This window comes from Sapajus apella, unplaced genomic scaffold (assembly GCF_009761245.1).
Source record: "Sapajus apella isolate SASKATOON/1434 unplaced genomic scaffold, GSC_monkey_1.0 scaffold49, whole genome shotgun sequence".
NCBI lineage: Eukaryota > Metazoa > Chordata > Mammalia > Primates > Cebidae > Sapajus > Sapajus apella.
Window position 1 is genome coordinate 15,801,979 of NW_022436989.1, and position 17,606 is coordinate 15,819,584.

A 17,606-nucleotide genomic window follows, 5' to 3' on the forward strand; every position below is an offset into this window, starting at 1 on the left:
CGATTCTTTCTCTCTAAGGACATGTAACAATACTTTCTTATCCTAAATTTGTCAGCCATTTTGAAAGGCACATTAGTTTCTACTCTGAAAATTAACGCCACTTCTGTCTACGTCAGGAACCAAGGGAATCCATGGTTTTGTAACCGTAAGTTATATAACTGGAAAGTCACATGCAGGTGAATGTAAGAATATGAAGACACAAAGGTCTATGATTAGTATATGAATACATTAAGACATACAACACACACACCCCTTGCTTAGGCCCATACCAAGATGATAAACATCACTTTGTAGTTTTCCCTACATCAAAGATAACTAAAGAAGCAGACCCATGACAGTTCTTGGTAGCTTATCACTTGATACACTGGCCTGCAGATAGCTGCCAGGCAGGTAGAATTACAGAAGCATAATGAAGAAATGGGGATATTTAACAAATATTCTCAGCACAGAAAATTATTCTACTATTAACCTGAGCCAAAGAGCTGGCACACTGTTCAAGTTGGTGGCAAGTTCTGCTACTGCTTCAAGGCAGGGACAAGTGAGAGGTATGGCTTCCTCCTGCACTAGATCACATTCATTCTTGACCAACCTGCCTTGTCTCAGCTTGCTCACCTGAATAATATTTTATGTGAAATGATCATAAAAAGCTTGAGATATGAGTATGCTTAGGAATATGGGGTAATCTGCATAAAAAAGAAAAAAGGAACTGAACTGTAGTGATACTGAACAGATACTCTTAGCCATGGATTAGTCATGGTATTTATCCCATCTGGAAAAAGCAAAACACTTTAGAACAACCAGTACCTATGTTTTCATATGTTCCTGGGCTAAACAATGATGGGTCTGAGCCCTTTCAGCTATTTCTCATGACATCCAACACTTGCTACCTTGTATCATAACTAACACGTCCTTTGCCTCCTACCAGACCATCATACCACTGGCAACAGATGTCTGATTTGCCTCTCTTGGTGACTGGCATTTTTGTCAGTGATTCCTCCTCAACATCTCTTAGCTGTGCCCTGACTGCTTCCACTGCTGTGGCTCAGGCACCCTGAATTTCTCATCGGGACAGAGCAGCTTCCTCACTTGTTTCTATGACTCCAGCCTCTTCTGGTGGTGGATGGTGGGGAGGGGCGGAGAAGTCTATCTTTATTTTCTGTCTGCACCCCTGTCCCCCAAGTTCAACAATTTAATATCACCGATGAATCCTTGGTGCCCTAGCCTGACATCTTGCATTCCTCATCCCTGCCTTGGTGAGGCTCCTCTGCTTGTCTTCCTGAAGGGTTCTAAGGTTGCTTCTGTGAAGTCTTCCTGAATATGGTCCCTTTCCTCTGCAGCACACTCAGGAACCCTCTGCAGCAAACTGCAGCACACATGTCGCTCCTTGCCTCTGTTCACTGAACCCTCACAACTTGTTTACACGTTACCCACCCAGCCCGCCCTCTGCAGCCCAGGGGAAACTCCAGGATGGGGATGGCATCTTGTCTATCTTCATCTCCCTGGCAGTACCCAGCACTGATGAGGTATTCAGTACTGGGCTGATCAAAGAACAGTAGGTACTTAACTTTAAATAATTATCTGATCTTAAAAGGACCAAATTTCCTACTGTAGCCTATACAATTTTTTTTTTTTTTTTTTTTTTTTGAGACAGAGTCTCGCCCTGTCACCCAGGCTGGAATGCAGTGGCATGATCTTGGCTCACTGCAACCTCCGCCTCCTGCGTTCAAGCAATTCTTCTGCCTCAACCTTCTGAGTAGCCGGGACTATAGGCGCCTGCCACCACACCCAGCTAATTTTTGTATTTTTAGTAGAGACAGGGTTTCACCATGTTGGCCAGGCTGGTCTTGAACTCCCGACCTTGTGATCCGCCTGCCTCAGCCTTCCAAGGTGCTGGGATTACAGGCGTGAGTCACCACGCCCGGCCAGCCTGTACAATTTTAAACTAATAAGACTGAGAACAAGCTAACTATTGTCATATACATCCCAAACTCCCAGCATAGTATTCATAATTCCAAGGAGGCTTTTACACAATTGTTATTATCAGGGAACTGCATACAAGACCAGCTCTTTAATCCTTACAACCCAGTAAAGCAAATGGGTTGCAAATATAATACGGTTTAAAAAGAGGTGAGTGTAGAGGGAAGGAATTGTGGGATATAAAAAAATTGGTGCCTTCGCCGGGCGCGGTGGCTCACGCCTCTAATCGGATCACGAGGTCAGGAGACAGAGAGCATCCTGGGCAACATGGTGAAACCCCGTCTCTACTAAAAATACAGCTGGGCATGGTGGCACATGCCTGTAATCTCAGCTATTCAGGAGGCTGAAGCAGGAGAATTGCTTGAACAAGAGAGTCGAAGGTTGCAGTGAGCCAAGATCGCGCCACTGCACTTCAGCCTGGGGACAGAAAAAAAAAATTGTCTCACACACACAAAAAAATTCATGCCTTCTTTTTTCTTTTAAGAATGAGGTCTCACTATGTTACTGAGTCTGGCTTTTAATTCCTGGGCTCAAGTGATCCTCCCATCTCAGGCTCCCAAGTAGCTGGGATTATAGGCATGTGCCTGGCTAGGATTCCTGTCTTTATTATCCATTCTGCTAGGTGCCAAGAAAATGGTATTCTGGTCCTCAAGATAGAGTCTCATAGTGGGAAATGACACATAAACAATTATTCTCAAATAATCAACGTGCTGTGTTCACTGTGTCCTATAGTGATACAAACAGATTTGATGTTCTTCCTCTTTCTGAGCAATCCTTTGCTCAAAGTCCTCTATGGGTTTTTCAGGTCCAGGTTATAACTCTTCCAAATTAAGCAAGCATTCTCAACACATATGTCCTACCTACATACCGGGCCAAACGAGAAACCCTCCAAATGCCTGGGTTAAGCCTTTTAGCCATAAAGTCTTTTCCATCAGAGTATCCAAGTCCATAGATGGCCGGTTCTGAAGCAGAACAGCAATTATTAGGGTCCAGGGGCTCAGAACCATGTTTTCAATTTGCAGAAGCTGCATTTTGTAAGCAACTTCAGTGACAAAGGCATGCGCGTCCTCACGCTGTTTCTGAGGAATGTATCTAAAAGGAAGAGTACAGAGCAACAAATTACAGTTCTGCTACTAAGGCAAATGGGGGTGGAAAAGGCTGACCTTTCAGAAGGCTTCTCATACTTTCTGCCAACCGAATTCTCTCAGGTCAGGTGCAAGTAGTATTCCTTTGCTTTACTATACTGTAATCTGACCATACATTTCTGGGATATGCTCTTGAGAGGTGATAAAAATACTCAAGGGGTCCAGCGGCCTATAATTCCTGGTTCCAGGCAAACAACTTCTGTTGCTTCCTGAATAGGAAACATCATTTCTTTGAAAATGGATGCCTCTCCCAGTAGACTGAATTACTGTCTTTTCAGAATCCATAGCACACTGAACATATCTCCATTGTGGAAAACACTTATCAGATTATATAATAAATATTTTAAACCGAATGAGCCATTCAGTTTGCCTGACTTCATGCACGGATTACCAAGCTCTGAATGGTAAGATAAGGCCTACTCAGAGCTGGCTGGAGCAGAGATACACATATGATTTAAAAATAGGGTGGCTTAATGTGAAAGGTGTAGCCAGGAAGGGTGCCCTGTACTAGGTAATAACTGGCCAACCCAATTTGAGATCTAAAGAGAGAAAGCCTTGGCAGGAAAAAACTACCATAAGCTTCTGTGATGACTGGGAAATATACTGGGGTATAGCTGCTGGGAAACGGCTACAGCTGCAGGTAAGTTACAAATGATGCTGTCGGCACATGAGGCCTGGTGGGGCCGGCGGCTTGTCTCCCTTACTTGTCCAGGTATATTTCTCTAAATTAAGAAAACTCAAATGTATATCTGTGTTCTGTATGCTGAAAGGACCTAATATATTTTCTTGCCCATAAAACTATAACCTTCTTGAGACTAAGGACTCACTTTCATTCATTACCACTACGCAGTTCTTTCTAGGGTCAAAAATAATACTTAGTCCATACTTTGGCTAGCCTACCAATAGCACTTAACAATTTCTGTACATATACTTGTTAATAATGGCATTATTTCTTCCCACTTTAGTTCCCCTGAGAAACGTGATGATAGTCTGACTTTGCACATTTGACATACATATCTTATAGCTTATCATCTTTTTGGGGGCAAACATATAATTCTTCTTTAAATGAAGGTTTCCAATGATGAAAAATGAAATGATAACAGTGTTTCTGATCATTTTCTCTGGGATCTTAGGTAAACCAAGAGAAGTGGTCAGTTCCAGAAGTGCAACTCACACCTTTGGATTTTAATCCTCATTTCTATGACAGTTGTTAAAACACGGGTCACACCTTGGAACCAAGTTATATGAGCTCCGACTCATCCTCCCAGCAGCCAAAGATCGAAGTGACACAGGGTCTCCAAAGTACACATGGATGCTTCCAAAATTTTCAGAGAGAATCCTTCTGGCTTTCAACAACCCCTAATAAATAGTACCACAACGGGGGAAGAGAATGAAAAAGGGTAAATTTAGAAACTAGTTGATGTGTCAGTCAGCACATTCTCTAAATTAACCTAAAATCATGCTTAGCTTTCCCTCACGTACAGTTGTAGATTCTTTTGGCTTAGGAACTCCAAGAAGCTCATACACATAAAGAGTTTCTTCCAAGATCTTATCATAACTGATACTAATTGGGACAAGGTAGGTATCAAAAACTTCCCTTTTAAAAAATGGCTCCATCACAATATTCAGAAGACCTGCAAAACACAGGGAGAACCACTTCACAACATATTGAAGAGCAGAGCAAACATGGGCACATACACAGAAAATACTAAAAGCATACATTATATACTAAGCCGGTAAATATCAACGCTTATACATTCACACTTGAAAAATCTTGCTAAATAAAGTGTCAAGTTCTATGTAGCAGCTGATGTCTTTGGGTTTGTATTTTTCCTTTTAATCTGTAGTGACCTACCAAATTTAGGAGTCAATGTCTTGGCAGAGCGGCTTCTTGTCCCTTCGAGGAAAAATTCAACAGGAGCATAACCATTCTTTAAAGAGAAAACAAACAAACAAAACACAAAACCCATTGCCTACTCTCAAAATGATAAATGATTCTTTTGATTCCTTTTCCAAGCTCCCTCCCCAGTTTCCTGAACCAACACAGCTTACAGGGAAAATTACACAAGAGAGTCACACAGATTAAACAGATTGCTGAGGTTATAAACATTTCTTGAGGGGAAGTGAAATAGCTAAGTGTTCTATTCAGAAGTTAAGAGTTTAAATGAGCAAACATCAGTGAAGAAAATATGGCTTGAGTGTACTTGGGAATTATTTGCATTTACCCGCAACATAGTTTTTACATATTCAGAGAATACAGCCCAGTAGAGTTTATTGCCACCAAAGGTACGCCGCATGAAAAAGGCACCCGACATTCGTAGCAGCTCACCAACCATTTTCATTCCCAGGAAGTCTAAAAAATAAAGAGGGGTTAATATTTATTCGCAGATCTTGAAATCTTCTATAAAGATCTAAACTTAAACATTCTTATTTTTCATTTATATTTTATTATTGTATTTTATGAGACAGGGTCTCACTGCGTTGGCCAGGCTGGTCTAAAACTCCTGGCCTTAAGCAGTACTCCTGCCTCAGCCTCCCAAGGTACTGGGATTACAGGCATAAGCCACTGTGCCTAGCCTAAATTCAAACATTATTAAGAAAGATTTCATGAATGTAAGATACCCATATCATATTATTATATTTTGAGATTAAAATGCATAAGAGATATCTAGTAGAATTAAAGAAAAGATGGAATTCTGTGGGCCAGGTGCTCACTGGGAGGTTACCTTGTGCCTCTCTATGCACCTCTCCATGCACTGCTGAATTTACATGTAGGTCAGCTAGAGACCAGGGACAATGCTATGATGCCAATTTCTTTAGTCAGCCATGTTGCTGACCAGACAACAGACCGATCTGTGCCCTACATGCTCTGGAGAGGGAGGCCAAACCAGCTCTCATCTTTTTCCTATCGGGTAAAAATATCAACCTACTTTTATTGGAACAGATTAAATAAGGCAAATCTTGTAAGAAATGAAGATTGCTAACAACAGTTTTAAAATAGTCTACTCTTCATTTCCCTTAATTTTCAAATAACTTCCTCACAAGTTTGTTCAGATGAAAATGCTTTTAAGGTGCTTAAGTTCTTGGCAGTTTTAACCTTGCCATTCACAACGTTTATTAATAAAGGGGTGTACTTGAATCCCGGCTTTCCTGGCTACCCTAAAAGGGAATGGATAAAGAATTTATATTCCTTAGCAATCCTACTTTTAGGAATAGATCTTACAGGAATAAAAACACTAATATAAAAATGTTATGACATTGTTCATAACGCCAAAACTACTAAATTATGAAATATCCACATTGACAAATATTATATAACTATTAAAAATAATGTTATACATGAAGTTTGACCCTTAACTTGCACCATACACAAAAATTAACTCAAAAAACCAAAGACCTAATGTAAGACCTGAAACCATAAAACTCTTAGGAGAAAACATAAGGGAAGAGCTTCATGGTCTTGGATTTGGCAATGATTTCTTGGATCTAACACCAAAAGCACAGGGAACAAAAGAAACAAATAGGTCAATTGGACTACATCAAAATTAAAAACTTCCATGCTTCAAAGAACACAATCAACAGAGTGAAAAGGTAACCCATGAAATGGAAGACAATATTTGCAAAGCATCTGATAAGGGGTAAATATCCAGAATGCGTAAATAATTCCTACAACAAAAAACTCCAAACAACCTAATTAAAAAATAGGCAATGGACTTCCACATGTATTTCTCCAAAGATATACAATTGGCCAATCAGCACACAAAAAGATGCTCAGCATCAATAATTAGGGAAATGCAAATCAAACCTACAATGATTGACTTGTAGTTCACACTCATTAGAATTATTATAAAAAATATCAGAAAATAACAGGTGTCGACAAGTAGAAAAACTGGAACTCTTGTGCACTGTTGGTGGGAATGTAAAAGGTGCAGCTGCTATAGAAAACAGTATGGTAGTCCCTCAAAAAATGAAAAATAAAAATTAGCACAAGATCCAGCCATTCTATATATACCATTTTTGGTATGTATGTAAAAAAATGGAAAGCAGGGTCTGGGTCTTGAGCAGATGTTTTTCCAACTATAAAAAGGAAGGAAATTTTGATACATGCTGCAACATGGATGAACGTTGAGTGCATTCTGTTAAGTGAAATATGCTAGTCACAAAAGGACAAGCACTGTATGATTCCACTTACATAAAATATCTAGAGTAGTTAAGTTCATAGTGAGAGAAAGCAGAATGCTGATTGCCCAGAGTCAGGGGGAGGGTGGAATGGGGAGTGTGTTTAATGGGTACTATTTCAGTTTTGCAAGATGAAGAGTTCTGGAGATGGATGGTGTTGATGGCTGCACAACAATGTAAATGGACTTAATGACACTGAACTTTATTTCTGAAGATGATTTAGATGATAAATTCTACATTATGTATATTTTATCACAATTAAACTTAAAAAAGTTATATCTATTTATTGCCTAGAGAGATAGCCATTAATATAGTGTCAAATTAAAAAAAGCAAAAGTCAGGTAATACCTGTAAGTAGTACAGTCTCATTTTTCAAGCTTATACCAAAGAACCCTGTGTGCATGAACTCTTGCAGATGTCTGTTCAGGCACAGTAAAGCACAGGGCAAAGGACACAAGCCAAGCTATTCAGTGCTACGACTGGAAGAAAGGAGGAGAGGCTATTTTCATCATCATCTTCAAATACCTCAGTACTGCCAGAACATGCCAGTGAACTTGTTAAAAAAAACACAGAAACAATACGTACCCATTCCTGCTGCTATAACTGGTACAGGCAAATCATAGTTGTACAGAAGAAAAGACAACATCAGGAAGTCAATGTAACTTCGATGACTAGGCAGCAAAACAACAGGATGCTCCTGGATGGCCCTTTGTAGCTTGAAAGTAAACGTTACATTTTGAATAATTGCAGTTGTCATGTTATCAAATCGTATCTCAAATCAAAAAATGAAAGAGTTAAGTCTATGTATAGAGGGAATACCAATCCTCTTTTTCTGCCTTCCTACCATACACACAAACGATGTTCTCTGATAAGGTAAAAGTACTGTTTCTAGTAAAACAATTTCACGTAATGTAAGAATATTAAAAATGTAAATTCTTATGGATCAGAATAATGATAACAGTGATGGTCGCTAACATGTATTAGTTGGGCACTATATCAGCATCATTTTATATACCAGTTATCTTACATGCTTTGTTTAATACCACATATTTAACAGGGTCTAAGTCTTAGCTTCCTTGTTTGTAAAACGGTCATGCATCCAATAAATGGTAGAGCTGTGAATGGAACCCAAGTCAATCTCACTTAAAGGGCCAACTGTTAACCGCTATATTGAATTGGCTGGTTGTGGTTAGAGAAAACAAAGCTTCTCTTGGAGAGATTTTTAAAAAATCTATGAATGCATAGGACAAAGTGAGAGGAATGGTATGTGCTATGTGCTGGAGTCACTGCCAGGGAGAATGGGTGCCATGTAGCAGGGAGGGATAATTTGAGTTTCCAAATATAATCCTCAGGCCATTAACCTCAAGATTCATTGGTATCCAAGTGTTATCTGTTATTCTGAAATCTAAATATAACAAAGGCCAGTTAGTCTGTGACCACTTAAGACATGGTTCACCAATACTCTTTGGTTTCAAACACTGTAACATTCTCTAACAGATTCAGGGCATAAGTCAGCAATCTTGAAAACAGGAGGAAGAAGAAATATTTGACAGGAAAGTAAATGACTGAATTAAAACAAAATATTAAAAGGCATGAGGAGGAAGGCAAATGAAGTTAAGAGCTTTCCTAGGAGAAAAAAAGTAATAAAAAACACAAATAAGTAAAAATAATCTTTGTAGGGATTATTTTCCCTTCACGAAATTAGAAAGATCATCATTTGGCAATCATTAACATAATAACTAACGCAGGCAAAAACCATCAGAGGGTGCAAAATAGTGGGAGAAAGTATGATGCAAAATAGGATATTTAGCCATTCTCAAAGTGTCTTTTCACAAGATACTCATTAGTTATAGAGGAAAAAAATAATAACTTCAAGCACAGAAACCTGGCAGTTATAACCTTAACCAACTGATGGAAGTGAAACATCTCTAGTAATGAAACCAACAGGCCCCATATGCTGCTGATATGCTGCACTGAGAAGAATGTGTTGCTTCTGGGATACATTCTGAGCAAAGGTATACAACCTGAGCCTAACATTGAGATGCCATCACTCAAATTCAAATCAAGCATACTTCAAAATAATTAGCCTGTTTTTTTCTTTAAGAAATTATCATGAAACACAAACACAAATACTAAGGAATTATTTTAGATTAAGAGTCTTACATGGAAGAGGGTAAAGAAAAAAGCAGAATGCTTTCTAGGGTTTCTAGTGTGACACATGATCTAGAATTTTCTTTAGCTACACAGGATATGATTGGGACAATTGGTGAAATATGAGTCAGGTGTGTATTACTAGTATTGTATCAATGTTAATTTCCTTATTTTGATAATTATACTATAAGACAATTACCTTAATTATAGGAAAAATGTACCAGAGTATTAGGAAAGGATAAAGGAAATTCTGTAAAGGAATCTAGGTGAAGCATATACAGAAATTCTCTGTATTTCCTTTGGAACTTTAGTGAATATCATTAAGTTAGTCTGTAAGTTTTACTTGACTAAGTTGATCTAAAGCCTGAAAGTCTGCAGTTAAAAGGAAACAAAAAGCAAAAGGCTTCAGAGATGCACACCCTCTTCTGTCTAGACTGGAGGCCTGATGATTAGGCCCTGGGCTTTTTATTGACCAAGTGAGCTTCCCTTGTGAGGGGTTGAAAAAGAGACTGTTTGTTTAATTTTAAGAAGAGACTTTTTTTTTTTAAACAATCAATACTCACCTTCTGAATACCTTCCTCATTTACACACACTTTTGAGAAAATTTGTTTAAATACTTTGCTTAGAGTGAAGGCAAAAAACCGAATGGCTCCAAGGCGTAGTTTGTGACTCATTTCATCTAAAATCTCACTAACTTTCTCTCGGAGGACATCCACAGACTGAAGGGATTCCTTGGAAAGCTAAAAGGAAAGGAAAAGCAGGAATAATTTCTAAAAAAAAAAAAAAAAAAAAATCAGAAAGCTTTACTCAAAAGCCAGTATGACTAGTTCCCAATGGATTAATCTTCTATAACTCAAAGTTGGTGTATTTTCTTTTTAATTTAAATTGACATAATTTCCTAACACAGTCATAGTAGATAAATGATCCTATTCAAACATGTTTAAAGGCTAGAAATCAAAAGAAAAATGGCTTTCTAGGATAGTATTTTAGAGTGAAGAAAACACTTCACCTTTCCATTTGGTTCGTTAATAAGTTTACACCCAAACGCTCTAAAATAAGTTGCTGCCCACGATCTAGTGTCATAGCACACAGTGGCTTCTCTCAGTATATTGCTGCAGCACTCTACCAGCTTGCTCAATGCGATCACAAAGTAATATACAAGATTACATTGAAATTACTGACTCAGATTATATCACATCTATCAATCACAGGGATTAACTATCAAAGGATAATTAGTGAAATAAAGGATCTCACAATGGAACTTGTTTTATTCATATAGCCCTTTAGATCTTTTGTAAAGAAAACAAAATGTTTGCTCTGTGCTAGGACTGTCAAGGGCCTGGAGATAAACAAGTCAGTTTCTATCCTTGAGGAAGCCTGATTTGCCCATTTTCATTGTCCCCTAAACAAGCACTTTGAAATGAAGGCTGTATGATAAGTAATCCTTATGCTTCCCAAGGGAGAGTGCTTTACTTTAGGATGGAGCTCAGAAGCTCAAAGGCTGGGGTGTTGGTAACCCAATTACATGGAGTGAAGAAGTATCTTTTTTTTTTTTTTTTGAGTCAGAGTTTCGCTCGTTACCCAGGCTGGAGTGCAATGGCGCAATCTTGGCTCACCGCAACCTCCGCCTCCTGGGTTCAGGCAATTCTTCTGCCTCAGCCTCCCGAGTAGCTGGGATTACAGGCACGCGCCACCATGCCCAGCTAATTTTTTGTATTTTTAGTAGAGACGGGGTTTCACCATGTTGACCAGAATGGTCTCGATCTCTTGACCTCGTGATCCACCCGCCTCGGCCTCCCAAAGTGCTGGGATTACAGGCGTGAGCCACCGCGCCCGGCCGTGAAGAAGTATCTTATATCCTTTTTTTCCATTTAGGTGAAATTCACACATTATAAAATTAATAATTTTAAAGTGAACAATTCAGTGGTATTTTGTACATTCACAGATGCTGTGCGACCACCATCTCTATCTTGCTGCATATCCTATCTTTTTGGGGGCTCAGTTCAACAGGGCTAAGAGTGAGGAACCAGGATAACTCTTTCCTTTACCTGTGTTCCTTTGTTTTATTCAGAGGTTACCTGAAACAGCGACTGTACCAAAAAAAAAAAAAAAAGTTTGAAAATATGATCAGAAGAGAACTCATACTGAATATGAATGGACTGAAGACTAAATGAACTGCTGAGGAAGTAAAGACAGCGGCCACAGAATAATGGGAAAGTTTGAACGAGAAGTAGAGGGAGGATATGAATTAAAGCAAAAATGTTTTCCTGAGATGCAAAAGTCCTGGACCTGTTTTTTGTTTTTCATTAATTAGCATTCCACTTTAAAAAAATTGTGTTAAAATACACATAACCTAAAATATACCATTTAAACCAGTTTCAAGTATACAGCTCAGTGGTGTTAACGCCTTGGACCTGTTTATAGACCAAATAGAAGAAGTCCTCTGAGGGAAAGGCTGAAGACAGAAGGAAAGTAGCCGATGCATGCCAGAATCTCAGAGGAGGCTGGACTGGATGGCTTCCAGACCACAGGGGTGTGACTGGTTGTGACCAGGAGAGAAGGCACCTTGTCTCTGAAACTGGACTAAAAGGGGCAGATGGAGGAAGGGATCCCAAGGCTGCAGAATGTGGATCTGCATTACTCATCCACTCTCCCAGGAGCAGCCAGACACCTGGTTAAAGTAACAGAGAAGGTGAGCTGGCAGATTCCAGACTGCTTTTCTTCCTGGTCAGCCTGGAAGGAAAGATTGGGGCAAAGGAGAATTAAGGATGTTCGTAAAACAGCTACTCAGATAATCCTAACAACAGCTGGATAGGAAGAAAGAGCAGAGGGCAGAACTGGGAAAATGTAGGAATCAAGGGACTGGTAGGAGGGATGAATTTCAGGAAACACAACCATGAAAGGAAGCCTAACTGTAAAACTATGGAAATAGTTCTAGCCAGAGATGGTAGAGAGCCAAACAAGGGTAATGAGAGGTGCTAAAGGGAAGGGCAGGGTTATGTTCAGTTTTGTTTTGGGCAACAGAATGGGTGGTAGGGCCATCCCTGAAATAGAGACCACAGCTCAGGGATGGAAGGCAGTGGAGTACAGGGGCTAAGAATTTGTTAGCTATACAGATTCTGAGGTGTTTGTGGGACATACAGATTAGATGTCCAGCAGAGAATTGGACAGTTGGAGATAAAATCTAAACCCCAATAATCTAGGCACAGCAAGAGCTATTGACTGGGTACCACCAAGCTATAGATAGAAACTGAAATAATAAGAATGATGGATAAAATGGACCAGGGAGATAGCAGAAGGGAGGTAAGAAGCGTGAAGGTTCAACTCTAAGAACACTTACGGGGCAGACAGAAGAACTTATGAAAGAGACCAATGAAGAACATCTAACGTGAGATGTCACAGAAGTCAAGGTAAGATGATCCTGAAGAAGAGATGTCTAACAATAAGGGACACAGCAAACGATAACGTGAAGATGAAGGGCACCATGGAAATCCATGGAAGACACCATATGTAGACCACTCTTCTGAGAAGCAGATTGAGTAGGGAAAGCGGGAATTGAGGCAGAATACATGGCCAAGGGAGGACTTTTCCCTAGACGGAAAATCCTCATGCCAGATTGAGCCGATGGAAAGGGCTGACGGGTAGGAAAGATAAGACCCTTGGGAATTAAAATGGAATGAATAGATCAACAACACAAGTGAACAGGCTGTGCTGAAAGAAATGCTTTCTCCGTGACTGGAGCAGAGTAGAGGATGACATGACCTCTTATCTGTGCAATTACGCTTTTCGCTTGCTCAGCAGATACATTTCAAGAAACCTAATATCAGACTTAATAGATGAGCAATAGTCTTATAACTCCTTGTCTCATTTTTCCGACTCTTCAGTCTGTTCTCTATATTATATAAACTTGAGCCATCTCTTAAATGCAATAGCAATCACCTCTTTGCTTGGCTAAGACCCCTTCAATGGCTACTGTTGCATTCTGTGAGATAAAGGCAGACTGAGTTAGAGAGGTAGCAGCAGACGTGGAAATACACAGACAGGAAGAGACATTTAGGAGAGAAAGTCAGCAGCCTTAGTGACTGACAGCATATGAAAGAAAAGCAAGAGGTTGAAGATGGCATCCAGGTTTGGGGTGGTTTGGGCACCTAGTGCATGGAGGAGTCATTCCTGGAGACAGGGAAAACTGGGTTGGGGTAGGAGGTAATGTATCTAGACACCTGGTTCAGGGGCAAGGGTGGGAGGGGTAGAGAGCCTAACTTAGACATCTTGAATTTGAGGTGCTTTGCAAATTCCAAGTGGATATTCTAGCAGACATATAAAAACAGATACATGAAACTCAAAAGAGAGCTGGGCTGAAGGATTGTGTTATTATTTATTATAATAGGGAGATGTCAGCATAAGGAAGGTACTTAAAATTCTGGCAATTAATAAAACTGCCAAGTGACTGGATAGAAAAAAACCAGAGGCTGGAATAAAATCCTGACAAATTCCATCATTTAAAGAGACAGGCAAAGGAAAAGCCCATAAAAGCAAGTGAGGAGGCCAGGCGCAGTAGCTCACGCCTGTAGCCCCAGCACTTTGGGAGGCTGAGGTGGGCAGATCACCAGAGGTCAGGAGTTTGAGACCAGCCTGACCAACATGGAGAAACCCTGTCTCTACTAAAAATACCAAAATAGCCAGGTGTGGTGGCACGTGCCTGTAATCCCAGCTACTCAGGAGGCTGAGGTAGAATTGCTTGAACCCAGGAGGCAGAGGCTGCCGTGAGCCAAGATCACTCCATTGAACTCCAGACTAGGCAACAAGAATGAAACTCCATCTCAAAAAAAAAAAAAAAAAAAAAAGCAAGTGAGGAATGATTAAAAAGATATAGGGCTTAGAATAAAGGTATAGTGTCATGGAAAGAAAGGAGAAAGAGCAAGAGCCAAAGGCAATCACAGCTTTGAAACAGGTAGAATTTGCCCATGAGAAAGTCATTCACAACCTCAGAAAGAGCCATTACAGTGGATAAGAAACCAGATTCCAGCACGCTGAATAGTAAATGAAGAGTGAGGAAGTGTGATGGTAAGCATGGACAACATGGCCAATTTTGAGCCAGGTACAGTGGGTCACACCTGTAATCACAGCACTTGAGGCCAGGAGTTCAAGACCAGCCTGGGCAACATAGCGAGATCCTGTCTCTACAAAAAATTTTAAAAAACAACAAAAAAGCTGGGCATGGTGGCACATGTCTATAGTCCAAGCTGCTTAGGAGGCTGGGGAAGGAAGACTGCTTGAGCCCAGGAGTTCAAGGTTACAGTAAGCTATGATCACACCACTGTACTCCAGCCTGGATGACAGAGAGATCCTGTTTCTAAAGAATAAAATAAAATTAAAAAAAAAAACCCCATCAATTTCTTAAAAGAGGAGGAGAGAGGTAAAGGTGGGGGAAGAAAGAGATGGGCAATACTAGAGAAGGCACGGGGTGAAAGGATGCAGGTCTATCTAAGCTGAGAGAGAAGTAAACATGCTAAACGCTGATGGGGAAAGGGCTAACACAGAAGAAACTGAAGAAATACGAAGGGATAGTCAGGAGAGGCAAAGGACCTGAGGATGGGGGAGAGGGTGGCATTCAGAACAAAGGAATAGAGCAGGGATTACACCCAAACAGGAGTTTTAGCAGCAGAAAATAATGAGTACTGGATGCAGGTAAACTGGTAGATTTGGTCACAGGAAGTTGAGAGAGCACTCATGACGGTTTAAATTTTCTTTGTGGCTGGGCGAGGTGGCTCACGCCTGTAATCCCAGTGCTTTGAGAGGCAGAGGCGGGCAGATTACCTGAGGTCAGGAGTTTGAGACCAGCCTGGCCAACATGGTGAGACCCCATCTCTACTGAAAATACAAAAATAAGCCAGGTGCAGTGTCAAGTGCCTGTAATCCCAGCTACTTGGGAGGCTGAGGCAGGAGAATCGCTTGAATCTGGGAGGTGGAGGTTGCTGTGAACCAAGATCATGCCACTGCACTCCAGCCTGGGTGACAGAGGGGGACTCTGTCTCAAAAAAAAAATAATAATTTTTTTCTTCACAGGAAGAGGAAGAAAATTTTTTTCTTCACCATCTGCTGCAAGTAAGAGGAGGAGGCAGGGCTGGAAGTTCAAGGAGAGTGGGGCTGCTAAAACTGTCATTTTGGAGAATGAAAAGCAGTTCACTAGGGAAACAGAATTACTGGGGAATGTGGAAGGCCCAGTTGTGCTGCCTAATCATGAATTTGTATGATTCCAATATATCTAGTTTATGTGATTTTTCTCAGCAGCACAGCCAAGTCAGGGAAACACTGGCCTGAATAAGATCTTTTAAATCAGTAACACTTAACCTGGGTGTGCATTAGAACAATCTGAAGAACTTTAAAAAAAAAAAGCAGAAGAAAGAAAGAGAGATGCCTGGGTCCTATCCCAGACCAGTTAAATCAGAATCTCTGTAGATGGGACCATGGCCTCATTTTTTAAAATTCACAAATTCAACAAATATTGAATGTCTTCTACGTTGTAGGCACTGGGAATACAGCAGTGAAAAAAAGAGACAAGAATTCTTGCCTTCACGGAGTTTAGCTTCTAGTAGATAGTAATAGTAACTTTTTGCCAAAGCTCTCCAAGTGATTCTTTAAGGAAGAACTGCTGTTGTCAGCATCTAATTGATAAGGAAACTTGACTTCACTTATGAAATAGGCCCAACCTGATAAAACTGATAGCTTCTCAAGGATATGTAAGGTGAATAAAAACAAAGGATTAAGCCCACAGGTTATATGTCCAAACTGAGAAAACAGAGAGCAGAAACAAAAATTTTTCCCAAGGCCACAAACCTGATTAAACTCCAGTTAAACGTGAAAAAAGCAAAGCTCTACAGGTCAGTCTTAGAGCATGAGAGGGAAATTTAAAGCCTGACAGCTGTCTTTCCTCTTCACTAATTAGAAACCAGAGCAGATTCCAAGAGGTGAGAGCGGAAGCTGCAGAACAGATATGGTATAACCTGAAGTCTGGGGCGATATCCCTGAAGACAAAACTGAAGATATCTCCATTAAAAAGCAGAGGTAACAGGCAAGGTCAGGGAGAGGCCTTAAACATGAACGGAGTCAGTTCTGTGTTCGGGGAAGATGAGAGTGAGCCACAGTCTCCATGAGTAAAGAGGCAGCACTAAATATTAACATTCTTTGGTAACCAACATTAAGCAAGAATACTGCAATTCTGAATTTTGTAAAGAATTCTCCTTACAAAAACACACTAGTTGCATGCATGCTTGTTTTCCTTTAAGACATTTATAGAGGACCAAGAATTAAAAAAAAGTTAAAAAGGAGAGAGTATATTCCTTAGAGGAGCTTCTTAGGAAAGAGGAATATTTTTCCTTTTGACCAGGAAGAAAATGGTATGGAGCACAGGAGACTGCTATTAGCAAAAATGAGGCCAGTCAATCCACGCCAAACTACCAAAGCTATGAATGAGAGGATGTGGGCAGGACCAAGGCCCAGGTCAGCAATAGCTGCAACGCATCCATTTATCCACCTGTGGGGCTATGACCACATGAGCACCTGGGCGATATGACATGGAGGGCTAGCAATCAGGAAGATTTAATCCTGCCCACCAAATACCTTCATTTTGATGTCTTCAAATCACGCAGCTATAACAGAACTGAAGTTTCCCTTCCAAACTGTTCCCTCTTAGGTTCCCTATTTCAGTGAATTGCTTTATCATCCTTCATTCTTTCTTTTCCTTCCATTCCTACACCCAACTGGTCATAAAGTAGACCCCACCTCTCAAATCCCTTGAATCTGTCCACTTCTCTGTTTCTGCAACCACTCCCCAGTCTAGGCAACTATGACTTACAAAGGGATTATTGAAAGAGCATCACAAGCAGACTTCCTGTCCAGTTTTAGCAGAATGGTGTTTCTAAAACATCACCTGATCATGTCATACTGTATCTTGAAGGCTTTCAACATCTTTGTAATGTACTACTAGGATAAAATCCAATCCAGCGTGGTTTACAAAGTCCTTCACGACATGACCCTTCTTATCTTTCCAGGCTCATTTCTTATTATCACCCCTTCTTTACTCTTTGGTCTGGTCATACCAAACTAGTTTCAGTACAGTGAAAGTATTGCAAAAGTTCTACAGGTCATTCTAAG

General features: G+C 40.3%; 1 protein-coding gene across 2 annotated transcripts in view; it reads right to left on the reverse strand.

The window, feature by feature from the left end:
- Nucleotides 1–17,606, reverse strand: part of GNPAT (glyceronephosphate O-acyltransferase) — a 33,591-nt gene that overhangs the window by 6,136 nt on the left and 9,849 nt on the right. Inside the window, exons 3-9 of one of the 2 annotated variants that reach the window (XM_032242452.1) lie at nucleotides 10,016–10,192; nucleotides 7,887–8,016; nucleotides 5,348–5,475; nucleotides 4,978–5,053; nucleotides 4,605–4,756; nucleotides 4,351–4,481; nucleotides 2,846–3,069 (exon numbers count right to left, since the gene is read on the reverse strand). In XM_032242452.1, coding sequence (XP_032098343.1) covers nucleotides 2,846–3,069; nucleotides 4,351–4,481; nucleotides 4,605–4,756; nucleotides 4,978–5,053; nucleotides 5,348–5,475; nucleotides 7,887–8,016; nucleotides 10,016–10,192 — 1,018 coding nt within the window. Of the gene's footprint in view, nucleotides 1–2,845; nucleotides 3,070–4,350; nucleotides 4,482–4,604; nucleotides 4,757–4,977; nucleotides 5,054–5,347; nucleotides 5,476–7,886; nucleotides 8,017–10,015; nucleotides 10,223–17,606 lie in introns of both variants that reach the window. The other variant, XM_032242453.1, reaches the window with a different exon arrangement.